This window comes from Saccopteryx bilineata, chromosome 5, assembly GCF_036850765.1.
Source record: "Saccopteryx bilineata isolate mSacBil1 chromosome 5, mSacBil1_pri_phased_curated, whole genome shotgun sequence".
Lineage (NCBI taxonomy): Eukaryota > Metazoa > Chordata > Mammalia > Chiroptera > Emballonuridae > Saccopteryx > Saccopteryx bilineata.
Window position 1 is genome coordinate 66,286,156 of NC_089494.1, and position 16,520 is coordinate 66,302,675.

The 16,520-nt window shown below is 33.4% G+C and overlaps 1 protein-coding gene across 1 annotated transcript in view; it reads right to left on the minus strand.

Moving 5' to 3' along the window:
* UBR3 (ubiquitin protein ligase E3 component n-recognin 3) overlaps window positions 1-16,520 on the minus strand; it is a 240,891-nt gene that overhangs the window by 41,199 nt on the left and 183,172 nt on the right. Inside the window, exons 30-31 of the mRNA XM_066233324.1 lie at window positions 13,041-13,126; window positions 3,335-3,437 (exon numbers count right to left, since the gene is read on the minus strand). Of these exons, the coding sequence (XP_066089421.1) occupies window positions 3,335-3,437; window positions 13,041-13,126 (189 nt within the window). The remainder of the gene's footprint in view (window positions 1-3,334; window positions 3,438-13,040; window positions 13,127-16,520) is intronic.

Consider the following 16,520-nt stretch of genomic DNA (forward strand, 5'->3'; position numbering starts at 1 on the left):
CAATGGAGCAATGCCCCAGATGAGCAGAGCATCACCCCCTGGTGGGCATGCTGGGTGGATCCCAGTTGGGCACATGCGGGAGTCAGTCTGACTGCCTCCTGCTTCTAACTTCGGAAAAATACAAAAAAAATAAAATTCTGAGGTCCATACTGCAGATTCAATCCCTGGTATGAGAAGCAACCAATAAGTGCACAACTCAGTGGAACAAGTTGATGCTTCTCCCTCTCTCTCTCTCCCGTCTTCTTTCTCTCAAATAAAAAAATTAAAAAAATAATTCTGAGGACATAGAAATGGATCCTTCCTGTCACTTAACAGACATAGATCAGAATGAATGAATGCATGAATGAATGAATGCATGAATGAATGAATGAATGAATGTCTGAATATATGCTACTAGAAAGAGAATCACAGGTTTTGACTGTGGGATTTAATAATATCATTGTGATACTATCCTTTAAATGCTTAATATTTTAAAATACATAATTATTTCTAACTCCTAATATTTTTAGATAACCTTTAAAATCCAGATTATAAAAATTGTACACTACTATTAACTCGGTGATAAGAGAAAATGGATACATTAAAGTTAATAGGCCTAATTTTCCTGTTAGTTTTTTTAACCAAATGATTAGCAATACAATGAAATTATAAGAAATAAAAAAATAATTTTCATAAGGATTATAGAAAAAAGTATATATGAAAAACCTATATAATTAGACACAGAAGTTTATGTTGAAAAAGTATATAAAGTAAGAAAATAGGAAAAGATGTTTCAATTTTTAAAATTCTAATATATAGATATGAAACATAGATGACATTATAATCAACTATAGTTTTATTACAAGCTGGTGAACTAATGAATCATAAAAAAAAGAATAAATATGGGGAGGAAATCAACCAGATTTTTTGGAAATTCTTCAGCTATCTTAGTACTAGAAAAGGAAACACAGAGTAATAGTTAAGAACTTAGGCTCTGAAATGAGAAAGATTTGGATTCAAATGCCAGCTCCATTTCTTAACAGTTGCATGTCCCCAAAGAATATATTTGCTTTTCTATACCTCAGGTTTCTCTTATGGGATAACAATAATGGTATCTAGTGTACAGAGTTATGGGGATGATTAAATGAGATTATATATGCAAAGCACAAAAATGCCTAGCATGGTCTGACCTGTGCTGCTGCAGTGAATAAAGCATCAACCTGGAATGCTGAGCTCACTGATTCAAATCCCCAGGCTTACCCAGTCAAGGCACATACGAGAAACAACTACTCCTTTGAGTTGATGCTTCAGGCTCCTTCCCTCCCCGCTTTCTCTTTCTCTCTAAAAACCAATAAATAAAATATTTTTATTTTTTTTTTATTTTTTTTATTTTTTTCATTTTTCTGAAGCTGGAAACAGGGAGAGACAGTCAGACAGACTCCCGCATGCGCCCGACCGGGATCCACCCGGCACGCCCACCACGGGGCGACGCTCTGCCCACCAGGGGGCGATGCTCTGCCCATCCTGGGCGTCGCCATGTTGAGACCAGAGCCACTCTAGCGCCTGAGGCAGAGGCCACAGAGCCATCCCCAGCGCCCGGGCCATCTTTGCTCCAATGGAGCCTCGGCTGCGGGAGGGGAAGAGAGAGACAGAGAGGAAAGCGCGGCGGAGGGGTGGAGAAGCAAATGGGCGCTTCTCCTGTGTGCCCTGGCCGGGAATCGAACCCGGGTCCTCCGCACGCTAGGCCGACGCTCTACCGCTGAGCCAACCGGCCAGGGCAATAAAATCTTTTTAAAAATGCCTGGAATGAAATAAGCACTAGGTGTTCACAGCATTTACTACTATCCTAATGGGTATTAAATCTCAGGGCTTAAAAAGAACACAATCCAAGACCTGGCTGGATAGCTTGGTTGGTTGGAGCATCGTCCTGGAGCACAGAGGTTGCCAGTTAGACTCCCTGGTCAGGGCACATACAGGAGCAGCTCGACATTCCTGTCTCTCTTACCCCCTACCTCTCTTAAAAGGAAAAAAAAAAACAACAGAAACCCACAACCCAGCAAGCAGTATTATGAAAAGCATAGTACCTATGTCTATTCTTTAAACTTTTAATTTAACAACACTACACTTTAGAAATCTTTTGTTTGCTAAACATCTTCAGACTCAGAATTAGGAATTCGAATACTTTATTTGCATACCATCCATGTACTTGAGTATGTACGCATGGCTATTTAGGAAAGAAAATTACTAGCTAATACAAACACAAACAAAAGTGATTTTCCTTAACCATAATGTAAAATACTTAGAGTTTGCTTATTTTGTCTATAAACACATACAAAATTTTTTAAAACACACAAAATTATGTGTGTGTTTTTTAAGAAGTAGCAAAATATATTCATAGCCTCAGAGTATCACCCACAGATACTAACTACAAGGGATAAAATAATAACTTTACAGTGAAAAAAACCTGGCATCATTACCCAAATGATGGTAGTTATAATCAATAACAAGACAAATCAATATCATGTGCTTCCCGATATAACACAGTAAAAAGAACACATTACTTCTGTGTGCCTAAAGTTTATAACCTGAATCTAACCACAAGAAAACAGTGGACAAAAATAAACTGAGGAATTCTACAAAATAACTGGCCTGAGCTCTTCAAAAAAAAATGTCATTGTCATAAAATACAAAGAAAAAGTCAGGAACAATTTCAGATTAAAAGAAATTAAAGAAGTATGACAACTAAACACAAGCATAATCTTGAATTTTCTTTGCATTGCATTTGCATTTCCCAGGATATCACTGAAACAACTAGAAAAAAACTAAATAGGTTCTGTATGATGTAGGGGGCCACTATTAATTGTTTCTTGCATAAATAGCCAATTAAACAGCAACATTCACTATAAAGACTAAACTTATCCCACTGCTCCACAGTGCCATCTATATAAATCCAGTATCTGGTACATTAGAAGAAAGGTGTTTTTCATCACTATTTGTGGCACCAAATGAAATATTGGATTTAGGCAAAAATCATCAGGGATTATAAAAATCATTAGATGAAAGACTGATGGGGAACTTTACAATGAAGGGATCAGAGAGGATCCCTGAACCCACTGATCAATTCTGAATGTTTTACCTGCTTAAAAGCAAATGGGATTCTTTAAAACTTTTTCTCAGTAAGAATTTTTATGCAATTTTTACAGAAAATATAATTATAAACTGTTTTCAACTATTATATATTTCTGTGTTTCATAAGGAAAATTCACATATTCATAAAACACTTTCAATCCTATTTTTACACTTAACTATTTTCAAAAACAGTTTGAATTAACTTTATCCTTTCAATAATACTTACTGCGAATTCATCTCTTCTAACTGTGTAAGCTTTCTCCAGGGATTATATTCAGAATCAATGCTATAAAGCCGCATGTGCAAGGCTAATACATGAAACAGTTGATCTAAATAAATAAGAAAAAAGGTAATTAGAAAGTTTACAAAATTCTTCCAGAACAAAATTCAGACAGAATTTTTAACTAATTCATAAGGAAATACTTCCTTATAATTATAATTCACCAAGTTCAAGTACCAAATACTTCATGCTTTCTTTTAAGCTAACTGAAATATATCTAAATAATTTCAACTACGATCTGGACTGTCCTTATACTTAACCTTAACAGAAATGGTGTTTTTCCTGATCTGTTAGAGACCTACTTTTCCTTGGCTTTATGCTACAGCCTTACAACATGTACTCCTCACTATTGTGGCTCCTCCTAACCAAAATTTACTGTTATCTTCGATACCATACTCTGAATAATATGGACAATAACAACCATATAAATCAGTTAGGTGATTTTCTTTATCTAATATTTTCCCCTAAATCTTCTTTCATATGAATTTTTACATTATCATCTCTTAATTCAACATGAAGAAAAAAATAACTAATAAAAGAATATTATTTAGGAGGGCTAATCCAGTTATTTTTTTCTTCTATTTAAACTATAATAATAATATATCCATCTTAGCTTTCAACAAAATTCTGCTCACATTTATAAGAAAATATTTTATTTAAAATTTTTTAAATTATCCAGAAAAAATCCAAAATTTTGCTTTTGTATTATGTCCTTTTTCTTTCTTTTTTTTTGTATAGATAACAAGGACTGGATTAAATTATTGCCACAAATATAAAGATTTATGAATCAATAGTCATACTTCTTGACATATGACTGAAATTCTTAAAACCAAAAAGAAAAAAGTTAGCCAATGACATTAAGATATTGTTGTTATTTATTCTCTAAATTAATAAAAACTAAACATCACTTTTTTTCTTTCTTTTTCTTTTTAGTGAGAGGAGGGGAGGCAGAGCCAGACTCCCACATGCACACAACCAGGACCCACCAGGCAAGACCACTAGGAGGCAATGCTCTGCCCATCTGGGGCCCTTGCTCCATTGCAACTGAAGCCATTTTTTAGCACCTGAGGTGGAGGCCATGGAGCCACCCTCAGCACCTGGAGCCAACTTGCTCCAATTGAGCCACGGCTGCAGGAAGGAAGGAGAAGAGAGAGAGCTAGAGAGAGAGAGAGAGAAAGAGAGAGAGAGAAGCAAGAGGGGACGGGCGGAGAAGCAGATGGGCACTTCTCCTGTGTGCCCTGACTGGGAATCCACATGCGGGGCCAATGCTCTACCACTGAGCCAATAGGCCAGGGCCAAAACAAAACACTTTATCTATCTAAACAGCTGACTTAAAAATCAACTACAGTTTGGATTAACTTCTGACCCATCAATATGAAGCTTGTATGGGCTGGGAGTTGAGTAGTGGCAGTAGCAGTAGTAGCAGTAGTCGTCATTGTTTTGGGAAGCTATTGTAAAATATATGAGTTATAAAATTAACAAAATAAATATTCCACTCTGTGGGCAAAGTACAGGAAATAGGGGAGCTGAATCATAATACTGGGCATACATTTAAGTTTCAATCTGATCTCTCCACAACAAACAGAAGAATCCAAATACCTTACCCAGCTTCACTTTCTATTTATAAGTCAATGTATATTCTAAATCCTCTCTTAAAACTTCTTCATCCTATAAATGGCTAACACTAGGTGAGTACGTATTATGTGCCAAACATTACTTAATATTACTTTATACAGATTACCTCAATTAATTTTCACAAAAATTCTACCATGTAGCTAGTAACTGTTATCCCCAATTCTGAACCAAGTTTTTCAAATGTCCTTTTTCCATTACTCTGGTTCCACTGATAACACTGAGAATAAGGGGCATTTTTTAGCAGATAAATAACATCATGAAAGATATATTGGTCATTTTTATTTCAACTCAATTACACATAAGAGATTGTTTTATACCAAGTATATAACATATAATTCAAAGAAGTATTTAAAACTTAAGTATTATAAAACTATATTCCTTTAGCAGAAAAATATTAAGATTAATTCAAGTTTCAAGGTGGGGAGTTTTGCATTCTTTTTATATAGGTGTTAACTGACTCTAAGAGGTTTTCATATACCCTTCCAAAATGAAAGTCAGTTTTCTTCAAGTTTATCTGATTTAATGAAAAGCATAGGAGTTATTTTACTACCTTGTTTTGCATTGAAACCAAGGCCATCATAGACACAATGTTGTAATTTGTCTATTTTCCCAACCTCTACCATAATTAAAGAAATATAAATGTTAGAAGGAAACTTTTTCATCTTTTTCTATTTCTTCAATCTACAGATGAAGAAATAGGTCCATAAGAAAGAAGTACCTTGCCAGGTGATACTAATACTTATTGGAAAAACTAAATAAAATTCAAGATTTGCTACTTCCTAGTTATTTCCACCACTCCAGATCTTCTTGGAGTTTTTATGAGTAAAAGAAAAGTACAAAATTTCCTTTTTTAACACACACACACACACACACACATCTTTCCATTCCTATGAAAAATTGAGATTGTAACCATAAGACATCTTTTAATACTATTAATATAATATATAACAAGAGTCTTTGGTACTGGATTTAATGAAAACTAAAGAATAATGACATAACTAATGAGGTACATCTACCTTCAAAAACAATCCTAGAAATTGCAGGTAATTTCAGTAGGAAACAGAGAATTGGCCAAATAACAATCAATACTTTTAACTATGTTTATACAATTCACTGTGCTTTCAAAATTTAGTCTGAAACCTATCAGTCACAATGAACTCTCAAACATTCCTTTAGCAACAAAAAGATCTCATACTAAACAAATATTGACAGTGGTAGACTTAGGCTAAGGAAAACCTACAATCATAATCAGAAAGTGAAAAACTAAATAATGGGGGAAATGTACTAAACACCAATTGCATGCATATTTTAAAAGCTGAAAATTAATTACATCAAGAAAGCATATTATTAAAATTCTGAGTAACAGTAGCAAAAGGAATAGATAGATAACTCTTTTTCTGGAATGCCACATTTCAAAGTTCTAAAGTTAGACCTACACTTATAAAAGAGTTTGGAAATGAGAAACATTAATTTAACAGGTGTGCTATGTGATTTCAACATATGTATAGGAGACCACTGTCTAGCAGGAGCCAGAAAGTCCTGGATTTGACTCCAAGCTCTGTACTGGCCATACATCCTTGGAAAATTGCCTCAGTTTTATTATCTGTAAAAAGGGGATAATACCACCTTCTGGGTTGTTACACAATAACAGTAGTTACAGTAATAGCATACATCTGTAGTTGTAGATAGGTGTTCTTAGATACAGAAATATACATATATATATATATAGTTTCTAAGAATAAACTTCAAGTAATAAATTTGAGATATTATAAGTAAAATTAGAGATTATGACTATTTTAGAAACATTAGGCCTCTACATAAAACTAACACTCTATAAAAATATTAACATATATTTTTTAACTCTCTTCTCTCTCCACCCCTGAACTTTCAGTACCACTCTCCCCTGGTTCTCCCCCAGTGCCTTGTCAGCTACCTGTACCTGCTCTTCTTCCTCTACTAAACCCTAACAGATGGCGTTCTCCCTAAGAATGGAAAAGGATTCCTTCTTAGTCCTCATTCCCTCTCATTCTACACACACTACTTCACATAAGCTGGACTTCCACCTCTACCAATACTTACCACTCACACATTTCTCTAGTACCTCAGATGTTCCAGACACCACAAAATCAATATAACCACAACTAAACTGATTATATAACCCAATCCAGCTCCAATGTTCATTTCCTCTTATAATCCGTTTGAGTGAATGACATCACTGTCCATTCAAACATCCAAGGAAAAGATGGACAGTCATCTCCCATGTCCTTGCCCTCCACAGCAGCTAATTACCAATCCTAGTAATTCTGCTTCCTGTAATCCATTCTCCTTTGCTCTACCCCACTGCTATACCATTTCTCACCTGGATTATTCAAAAGAGTACTCTCAGCTTTAAATCTGTTGTATCACCCTCTTCCAATACCTGTAAACAATACATCTACTCACATTATCTCATCACTGGTTGGTGAACCACTGAAGAAACAGGCCCAGAAAACCCTTCATGAGCTAACTCATCCTCTTTTTCAGGTTTATATTTTAACCTACTCTCCTTCCCAATTACTTCCCCATCCTGTCATGTTGTCTCTGTTTTTGCAAACTGTTCTTTCAGCCTACAATGGTACCTTCCTGTCTTCAGAGCAAACCTGATTCATTGCCAGCTCAAGTACATTTCTGTAGTTTTCTCTAATATACCTGAGGCAGATGTGATCATACCTTACTTTTCTGCATTCTCTATACCTTAACTATTTTAGCACTTTTTATACAGCCCTGTAATTATTTTTTACTTGTACTTCTCTATTAGATTGTGAGTTCTCCTAGAAAAAGACAATTGTGTCTTTTATTCTTTGTACTTCCTAGGTTAGCACAGTGTTTGATATATAATGGGATTTTTTAACTATACCGAATATTGTAGGAACAAACCAACAATCCTATAAAAATCATAATATAGAAGCATAAAATTCATGAATTTATACTCTTCCTTTTCTGTCATAATAACACAGTGGCACAGTAACCAAAACGTAGGCCAATTAATCAGCCCTAATTTCATTGCCTCTACAGGGACTGACCTCTCAACTCTACTACAGTAGTGCTTGACCTACTTGCTCCTACCTTCTTCCCCATGCTGGTTGCTCTAGCAACTTCTCTGGGACAACAAAGTCTATTTTCTGAAATACCTAACCAAATTCTTTCCTTCTTTCTTTTTTTTTTTTTTTTTTTGTATTTTTCTGAAGGCTCCTGCATGTGCCCGACAGGGATCCACCCGGCATGCCCACTAGGGGGCAATATTCTGCCCATCTAGGGTGTTGTTCCGTAGCAACCGAAGTCATTCTAGGGCCTGAGGCAGAGGCCATCCCATCCCCAGTGCCTGGGCTGACTTTGCTCCAATGGAGCCTTGGCTGTGGGAGGGGAAGAGAGAAACAGAGAGGAAGGAGAGGGGGAGGGGTGGAGAAGCAGATGGGTGCTTCTCCTGTGTGCCCTGGCCAGGAATTGAACCCAGGACTTTCACACACCAGGCCGATGTTCTATCGCTGAGCCAACTGACCAGGGCTCCAAATTCTTTCTTTACATCTGTGACAAGTCTAAGATATTGTCTATCATGTGCTTAATCACAACACAGACATATCATTACTAAAATAGAAAACACCACTGAAAGACTAATCTGTCCTTAAAAAAATAAATAAAACTAAGATTTCATAAGAAGTCTCAGCTAGAACAAAAAACTAAGATTTAACAATACTTTCTATAGTCTTCAATTTTAAAGTAAGACTATTTTACACAAAAAATCTATAAAATAAAAATATAATTCTAATTTTATTGTAAAATTAATAGATTTGCATGTATGGTTATGAGTACCATCCATACACATGAAACAACATTATGCCAATTTTTATGATTTCAGGAATATCTACTTAAGGAAACTAAACCCAAAGTTTTTACATGTGAAAATCTTTTTAAAATGCTTTTGAACAAATGTTCGTTGAACTTGGAAATTCTGCATCTTTGTCAGTTATTTGAAAACATGTAAGAAATTGAGAACTGGTAGATTATTTCTTAGTATAATTCATATTAGTCATTAAGACAGAGATACATATAAAAGAGAGAATTATCCTAAAGACCTTTATAAATTTGTTCTAGTTTAAATTTTACCACTATTAAAATTTTCTGCCCTGGCCAGTGGGCTCAGTGGATAGAGTGTTGGCCCAGTGTGAGGATGTCCTAGGTTTCATCCCCAGTCAGGGTACACACAGGAGAAGCAACCATCTGCTTCTCTTCCCCTCCCTCTCCCCCTTCTGTCTCTCTTTTCCTCCCACAGCCAGTGGCTCAGTTGGTTTGAGCGTTGGCCCTGGGTGCTGAGGATAGCTTGGATGATTCAAGCACTGGCCCCAGGTGGATACCAGTCAGGGCACATGTGGGAATCTATCTTCCCTCCTCTCACTTAAAAAAAATTCTTTTTTCCTAAAGTAAACTTAATTGGGTCTGCATTTTCAGATCAAGGGTTTAGTCCTATATGTGAAATTACCAATGGTTAAATAATTGTCAATGAAAAAAATCTCAACTAGCCAAATGACTCACTGAATTACCACAGGGAGAAAAATCTCAATTTCTCTATAAGGAAACAGGTAAGATAACACGAGGGTTAGTGTGGCAAAGCCTGGACAGGTCCCAAGGCAACAATGAACAGCAGGATATCCTTGACTAAGCCCATGGGTAAAAGTTATTAAAGGTTCTGAGTATCTTTGGGACACTTAAGGGCAAAAAATATGCCATACATAATTGAATTTAGATTCACAAAAGCTGGGTTCAAGTGCAAGCTCTGACATTTTCCAGCTGTATGACTTGGTAAAGCAATCACTCTGAACTTCAGTTTCCTTTTCTATAAAAAAGACAGAACACCTATTTCAAATTGTCACTCTAAAGATGAAATTATTTATGTGAAAGTACTTTACAAACTTAAAAAGTACAGATTTCAGGTATTATTAAAATACAATAATATGCTGCTATGTGAATTAATTTTGCTCATCCTTGGCCCTGGCCAGTTGGCTCAGTGGTAGAGCATTGGCCTGGAATATGGAAGTCTCAGGCTCGATTCCTCGTCCGGAAACACAGGAGAGGCAGCCATCTGCTTCTCCATCTCTCCCCCTCTCTCGTCTCTCTCTCTCTATCTCTCTCTTCCTCTCCTACAGCCATGGCTTGGTTGGAGCAAGTTGGCCCAGGTGTTGAGGGTAGCTCCATGGTCTATCTTCAGGTGCTTAAAATAGCTCAGTTGCCAAGCAACAGAGCAATGGAGCAATAGCCCCAGATGGGCAGAGCATCCCCTGGTAAGGGGATTGCTGGGTGCATCCCAGTAGGGGAGCATGTGGGAGTCTGTCTCTGCCTCTCCATTTCTCACGTAAGAAATTTTTTTTCTCATTCTTTACTGTGGAAAAATTTCCAGACATATATTTAAGAATAAACTTTTATTTTGACTAGATACTGGTCATTTTAGCTCAGTATTTACAAATTCTGCTTAAATATATAAGTACACAATTTTATTTTGATTACTCAGTGTAAATTTGCCAGTAACATTTTCTGCTTTCATTGTTATAGGAAGAACAATCTTCTCCCTACTCCCACTTTGGACTCCTCCTCCCACCTGTGTGTGTGTCCAAAATTATCTATCAGGTATTAATCAAACTGTTCAGACAAAATTTACTAAATCTTTGACTAAACTCATCTTCAATTTCATCAAAGAGTTGTGATGAAATATTATTCCAAATAGGGAATTTCCCTTATCATTTGCTTAATTAGTGGAGCATTTTCCCACTGTTACTCCAAAATATTATGGAAAATATTTTTAATGAAATATATAGATGGTATATCATAGAATTGTACACTTGAAACCTATATAATTTTATTAACAAATGTCATCCCAATAAATTTGTGAAAAAAAATAATTTTTAAAAGTTTTAAATAAAATATTTAAGAGGTAATGGAGAGCCAAAGAACAGGAAAGGGGAAGACCGACTTATAAAGAGTATCTAAAGAAAATACAGAATTTTTGTTTATAGTACCATTAAAGTTCTACTGAAAGATGAAAAAAGGAGATAGTTGATCTAAGATCCTATAAAACACCATCAAATTAAGTTCTAGTGTTCAACTTAAATTAGGTGTGAGTTAAGTTTAAACAAAATAACAAATACAATAAGTTTATACACTTACAAAAGTGGGGTTTCATATGACATACAATATATTCTATATACATACATTATTTAATATTAGGATAAATAATGCATAAGCAATTGAACAATCATTAATCATTAGAAAAATAAAAATAAAAAACACTGTTGTACAACCTAAATACATATATTTTTTTCATTGTCAATCACACTTCAATAAAGCTGGGGGAAAAAAGAACAATTGATTAAAAAAAAAGGAAAGAAAAGAAAACCCAAAATGGTATTAACTTATATTTAGAATGAGCTTTATCATGCCTTTTCTATACTGGGATAATGTAATCTCTTATTTACTACAGGGAGAAATAAAAAGAAGTAAAAGTTTGGAAGTAACTATCAATTTAATAATTTAAATTAAAATTGAGTGTAATAATTTAAATTAAAATTAAGTGTAATAGTTGAAGTATTTGCTGCTACAATTTTACTACCATTTTTAGGATTCTGAATAAATTCATCATTTACAAACCTCTGGATAAATTTAAGTACCTAAGAGGAAAAAAAAATAAAAAAGTAGAGTTTTGAACATAAAACTGACATTCCTTCATTTACCCCTTTGTAATATAACAGTATTTTAACTATTATCAGCCAATGCTAAACATCAATTATCAATAAGTAAACAAAAATAATCTATATAAGTAAAGTTATAGTTCCTGCCAATTCAAACAGACTACAAGCTAAAACTCCTATGTATCAACATCTTCCCCTTTAAACTATATACTAAATCATTGGGTATAAATAGGGCTTAACTACATACATCAAGGGGTCACTAAATACTAAACACTAAGTAAAAAATAACTTTTAAAACCTTAAACTTCTAGAAATCAAGTGATAACCCAAAATAAAATATCAAAATCTAAATAACTAGGAAGAATTTTAAAAGTAAATCCGTTGAAATTTCACACAACTTTGTATCTTGATGTTTGAAACTTCAAGGTGTTTTTGGTAAGTCCTTTGCTTTGAAATTGTCCTAAAATCATATATCCTTTTAAAATAATGTATATATATATATTTAAATCAATTAAGTACTATAATTTTAATAATTACTAATATTTTAGTACTTAATAAAATATATTCATTTTCAAAAGAATACATTATGTTTAAACAATTTTTATTTCCTGTATCATTCACATTAATATTTTAACGCCAGTGATTTGGGACAAATAGTTACACCTGACATTAAATAATCTTATTCTCTGTATTCACATCAATTCTCTAAACAATGACTTGTGATAGCATCAAAACCATGTTCATAGAAACTCTACTTTAAGATCCAAATGACACTTCTCTCCACTACATCCTTACAAAAAGTATTAAATAATCAGGCCATTTTAGAATATAGAGTATATTCATAAATAAAAGTAAATACTATTTTAATATGTTTTAATGTGCATATCAAAATAGAGGATAAATACCTTTCTTAGTTAACAGCAGCTACTATATATAAAGGAATCTGTAGGCAATATAAATTGTCATTATAAAAATATTTTCTTAAATCTAGACAATATAAAAATTCAAGTCCAAGGATTATTTTTTTATAGCTGAGAATAATATATTGTTTTAGAACCAATGTAAATCTGATCAATTAGTATGACAAATATTTACAGAGTAATCACAGTATAGAAACAGCTAAATATGCATATGATTCTTCTAAGTTCAAGATTAACCATTTAAAGCATATAATTACTATTAACACTGATTATATATAGCATAAAAAGAAACTGAAAATACACCAGAAGATCACTTTGTCTGCATATGCTTTCAAAAATAACATAGAATATTTTTTTAATTTAGCACTCTTTAATACTTACTTAAACAGGACCTTTTGCCAGCTGTGCTTGCACCACCTGAACACAAATTGCCTCCTCGATGAATTAATTCAAGCTCCAAATTGGTTCTGTAAGAACAGCATTATAATATATCTCAGTCATTAGGTTAAACAATACTTTTTAATTTGTCTTGTTGATATGACTGAATCAACCTAAATAATAAAGTTCTTCAACTTTATCATTTGAAAAAGTATAATTTATTCAATATCAGTTCAATTTTATGTCTGATACTTAGAAATAAAAAAGGGGAGAGAGTTTATCTGTCCTTCCTTATATGTTCATATTTATACCTGCAAAACTGTACACATCACAGTGTAACTGTTCAAAATTCCAAATGTTGGCAAATACTAAAAACTAGGCTATAAGGAAAATACTGTAACACACTTCATAAACCCGCAAATGAATCTGCAGAAAGAATTTGTATTCCAACTGTTAGCCACTGAGTATGTGATTATTGTCATATAACACACAAGGGCATACCAATTTTTCTATCAGAGAAATGGTTATCACTCATTGGCACTTAGATAGTATCCAGAAATCAACACTAAAAAAAAAATCACTAACATCAAAGTGGCTAGGAACAACACATATAATTAACAGCAGTATTTTTTATGGACTTCTAAAATTATAGTTTTATGAAAATACATTGTGTAACTTTGACACTGCTAAGCATCAGTAGTATTGTTCATATAGATCTGAAATTATAAAAGTATTTAGCAATTATTAGCTTAAAGAATATGAATAATTAGAAAATAGACATTTCAAAGATCAAACTGATGCTGAATCTAAAGATTTACTCAAAAACAGTAACAGTAAAATAGCCACTTTTGCAAAAATAATAAATAAAAATTCTGAGTGATAAATTGTATTTTTACTTCAACAATATTAATAAACTTAAATACACCTTTATTTGCTACAACCCAAACTGAATAAACTTGTTTATATTCAAGATACGCATCTGACACCAACAGTGGGCTATCCCCCATCTTAAAAAAAATTAAGCTGCCGAGTTTCAAGCTTACTCTTTGCAAGTGAATTCAAGAAAGAATATTATGCTATTTATTTAAAATAAAACATTTTAAACTGGTTTTGATTGTATTTTGAACAAGAATGTATTGAAACATTATTTTTATATATATTTACTTATAAATGCAAACTGTCAAAATATTAATATTCCTAAATCTGTACATTTGCCACCCATTTCCTAAGGAATGCTTTAATCCTCTCTACTTGTTGGGAGGGTAGAGTCAGGAGGAGGAAGAAAAGCAATTTAACATTGATAATGTTCCTGCTCAGAGCTCCATCTGGTTGCTGCTGATAAGGGCATCTGTGTGACAAGGAAATTTTCCACCCTTCAGGCGATTTGCATTGCTCACTGAACTTCTAAAAACCTACCAGCAAGGAAGCAGGGACAAGGATTTCATATTAGTGGACAGAAAGCGAGCGGAGACCAGCATGTGTTCCTTCATCAAGGGAATATAAATGAGATCAATACATTTTGTTTTCACAAATCTTCTGTTGCCTAATCTGTAGGAAAAAATTAATGGCTATATTCTCTTATAAAAACTAAGATTTCCTAGAAAGTACTTTTAAAAGAGCTAACCAGAAACATGATCAATTCTTACAACAGAATGTCAGAACTAGAATGTCAACTTTTATTTCAGCATAATTTGCAAAAATATTCATTAAAATATAAATACAAAAACAATTCTGTTTACTCAATCATCAAATAAGACACTTCAGACAAACATGTTACCAGGAATTTAAAGAACTGAAAGAAAACCACTAAATGTAAATTAATTATATCAGATATGGTAGGATAATCTCCTATACAGCATTCTTTCTGAATTAAAAAGAACTACCTATCCAAAGGGTTAGTATCATGTAATAATATTTAAAACTTTAAAAAGTCAATGTCAGAGGCCTAACCATCAGCTTTTTTTAATTTCACTGACAACAAAATCAGTCCTTTGAGACTTGTTAGAAAAAAGAAGACACAAATGCATCTTGCGTCCTGTGTCTGATCTTTCCTCATTGCTAAAAATCACAATACAATATTTTGTTTCTGCCCTTCTAAATAAATGGATGATGTTAAAATAAAGATGTGCTGGGAGCATGAGTTTTCCAAACATTCCAACAATGTCTTCTCAGCTGCTCCCAGAAAATCTTCCAAGGCTTCATCATAAAAATAAAATTAAAAACAAAGAGATACTCATCGTCCTACCGGGAAGGGGAAAAAAAGCTCTAAAATAATATTAAAGAAAACAATTTTATGGAGTCGTTAACCACCAGAAATATTTTGTTTATAAACAAAATATGTAAGCTCCCCAAAGAGCAAACAAAATTATGCAGGGAGAAATTCAGCTCTGGGAAACTAGGGTTGTAATCCATTCAAATCACTAATGTCAAATCAATAAACTTGTATATTCTAATAAACTATACATTTCAGAATCACAACATTTGATTCAAAAGTTAAGTAATTCAAATTAAGTTTATTTCTAAATATTTTGCTTAGATATCTAAGCATTTTATATATTGCTAAATATTTTAATGTCTACCTTTTAGGCATAAAAATAACCATAATCTATAATCATAAGTACTTGTGAAATCAAATTATATGCTAGGCAGAAGATAATTACAAAAAATCTGGTTTCCTACCTTGAGAAATTTATACCTCAATCAAATATAATACAAAATACATTTCTTTCCTTCAACTCATGATTTTGTTTTTTGTTTGTTTTCTCTTTAATGACTAAAACTTAGAGACGGCATATAATCTTACTGAAAGTTTTGCAGCGGTCTAGGTATTTTAACAAAAGGAAAATGAGGTTTTAAGGTTTATATACTTTCTCTTTCAGAATCATTATTTTGCTGCTTTAGTGTTTATCAATAAAATCAAAGAAAAATGGAAGAAGCGGAGAGCATATTTCTCCACATAATACACTTAGTAAATAACATTTGACATTTGTCCCCACTTCTTTTTAAATTTGATTTTAAAAGTTTCTTCCAATATCACAGCAAGCTGTATTCTATAAATTATTTATGTATTTAATCCAACAAATAGGAATCTAAAACTTCAACTAAACTAAATTTAAACCAAATTATTAGATCTATCATACTATAACAAAATTCCATATATAGATCATTCCCACTCAGCCAGGATTTTCTTATGTCAATCCTAATAAAATCAAAGGCCTAAATACATAATCAACATAAGCGTGTATGTGTGTGTGTGTGTGTGTACAGCCATACGCTGCATAATGACAGTTCAGTCAATGACAAACCGCATACACCACAGTAAGCCCTTAACATTATAACACAGCTGAAAAATTCCTGTCACCATGTGACATCATAGCCATCCTAACATCATAGCAAAATGAATCACGTGTCTGTGGTGATGCTGGTGTGAACAAACCTACTGTGCTGCCAGTCATATAAAAGTATAGCACATACAATTATGGA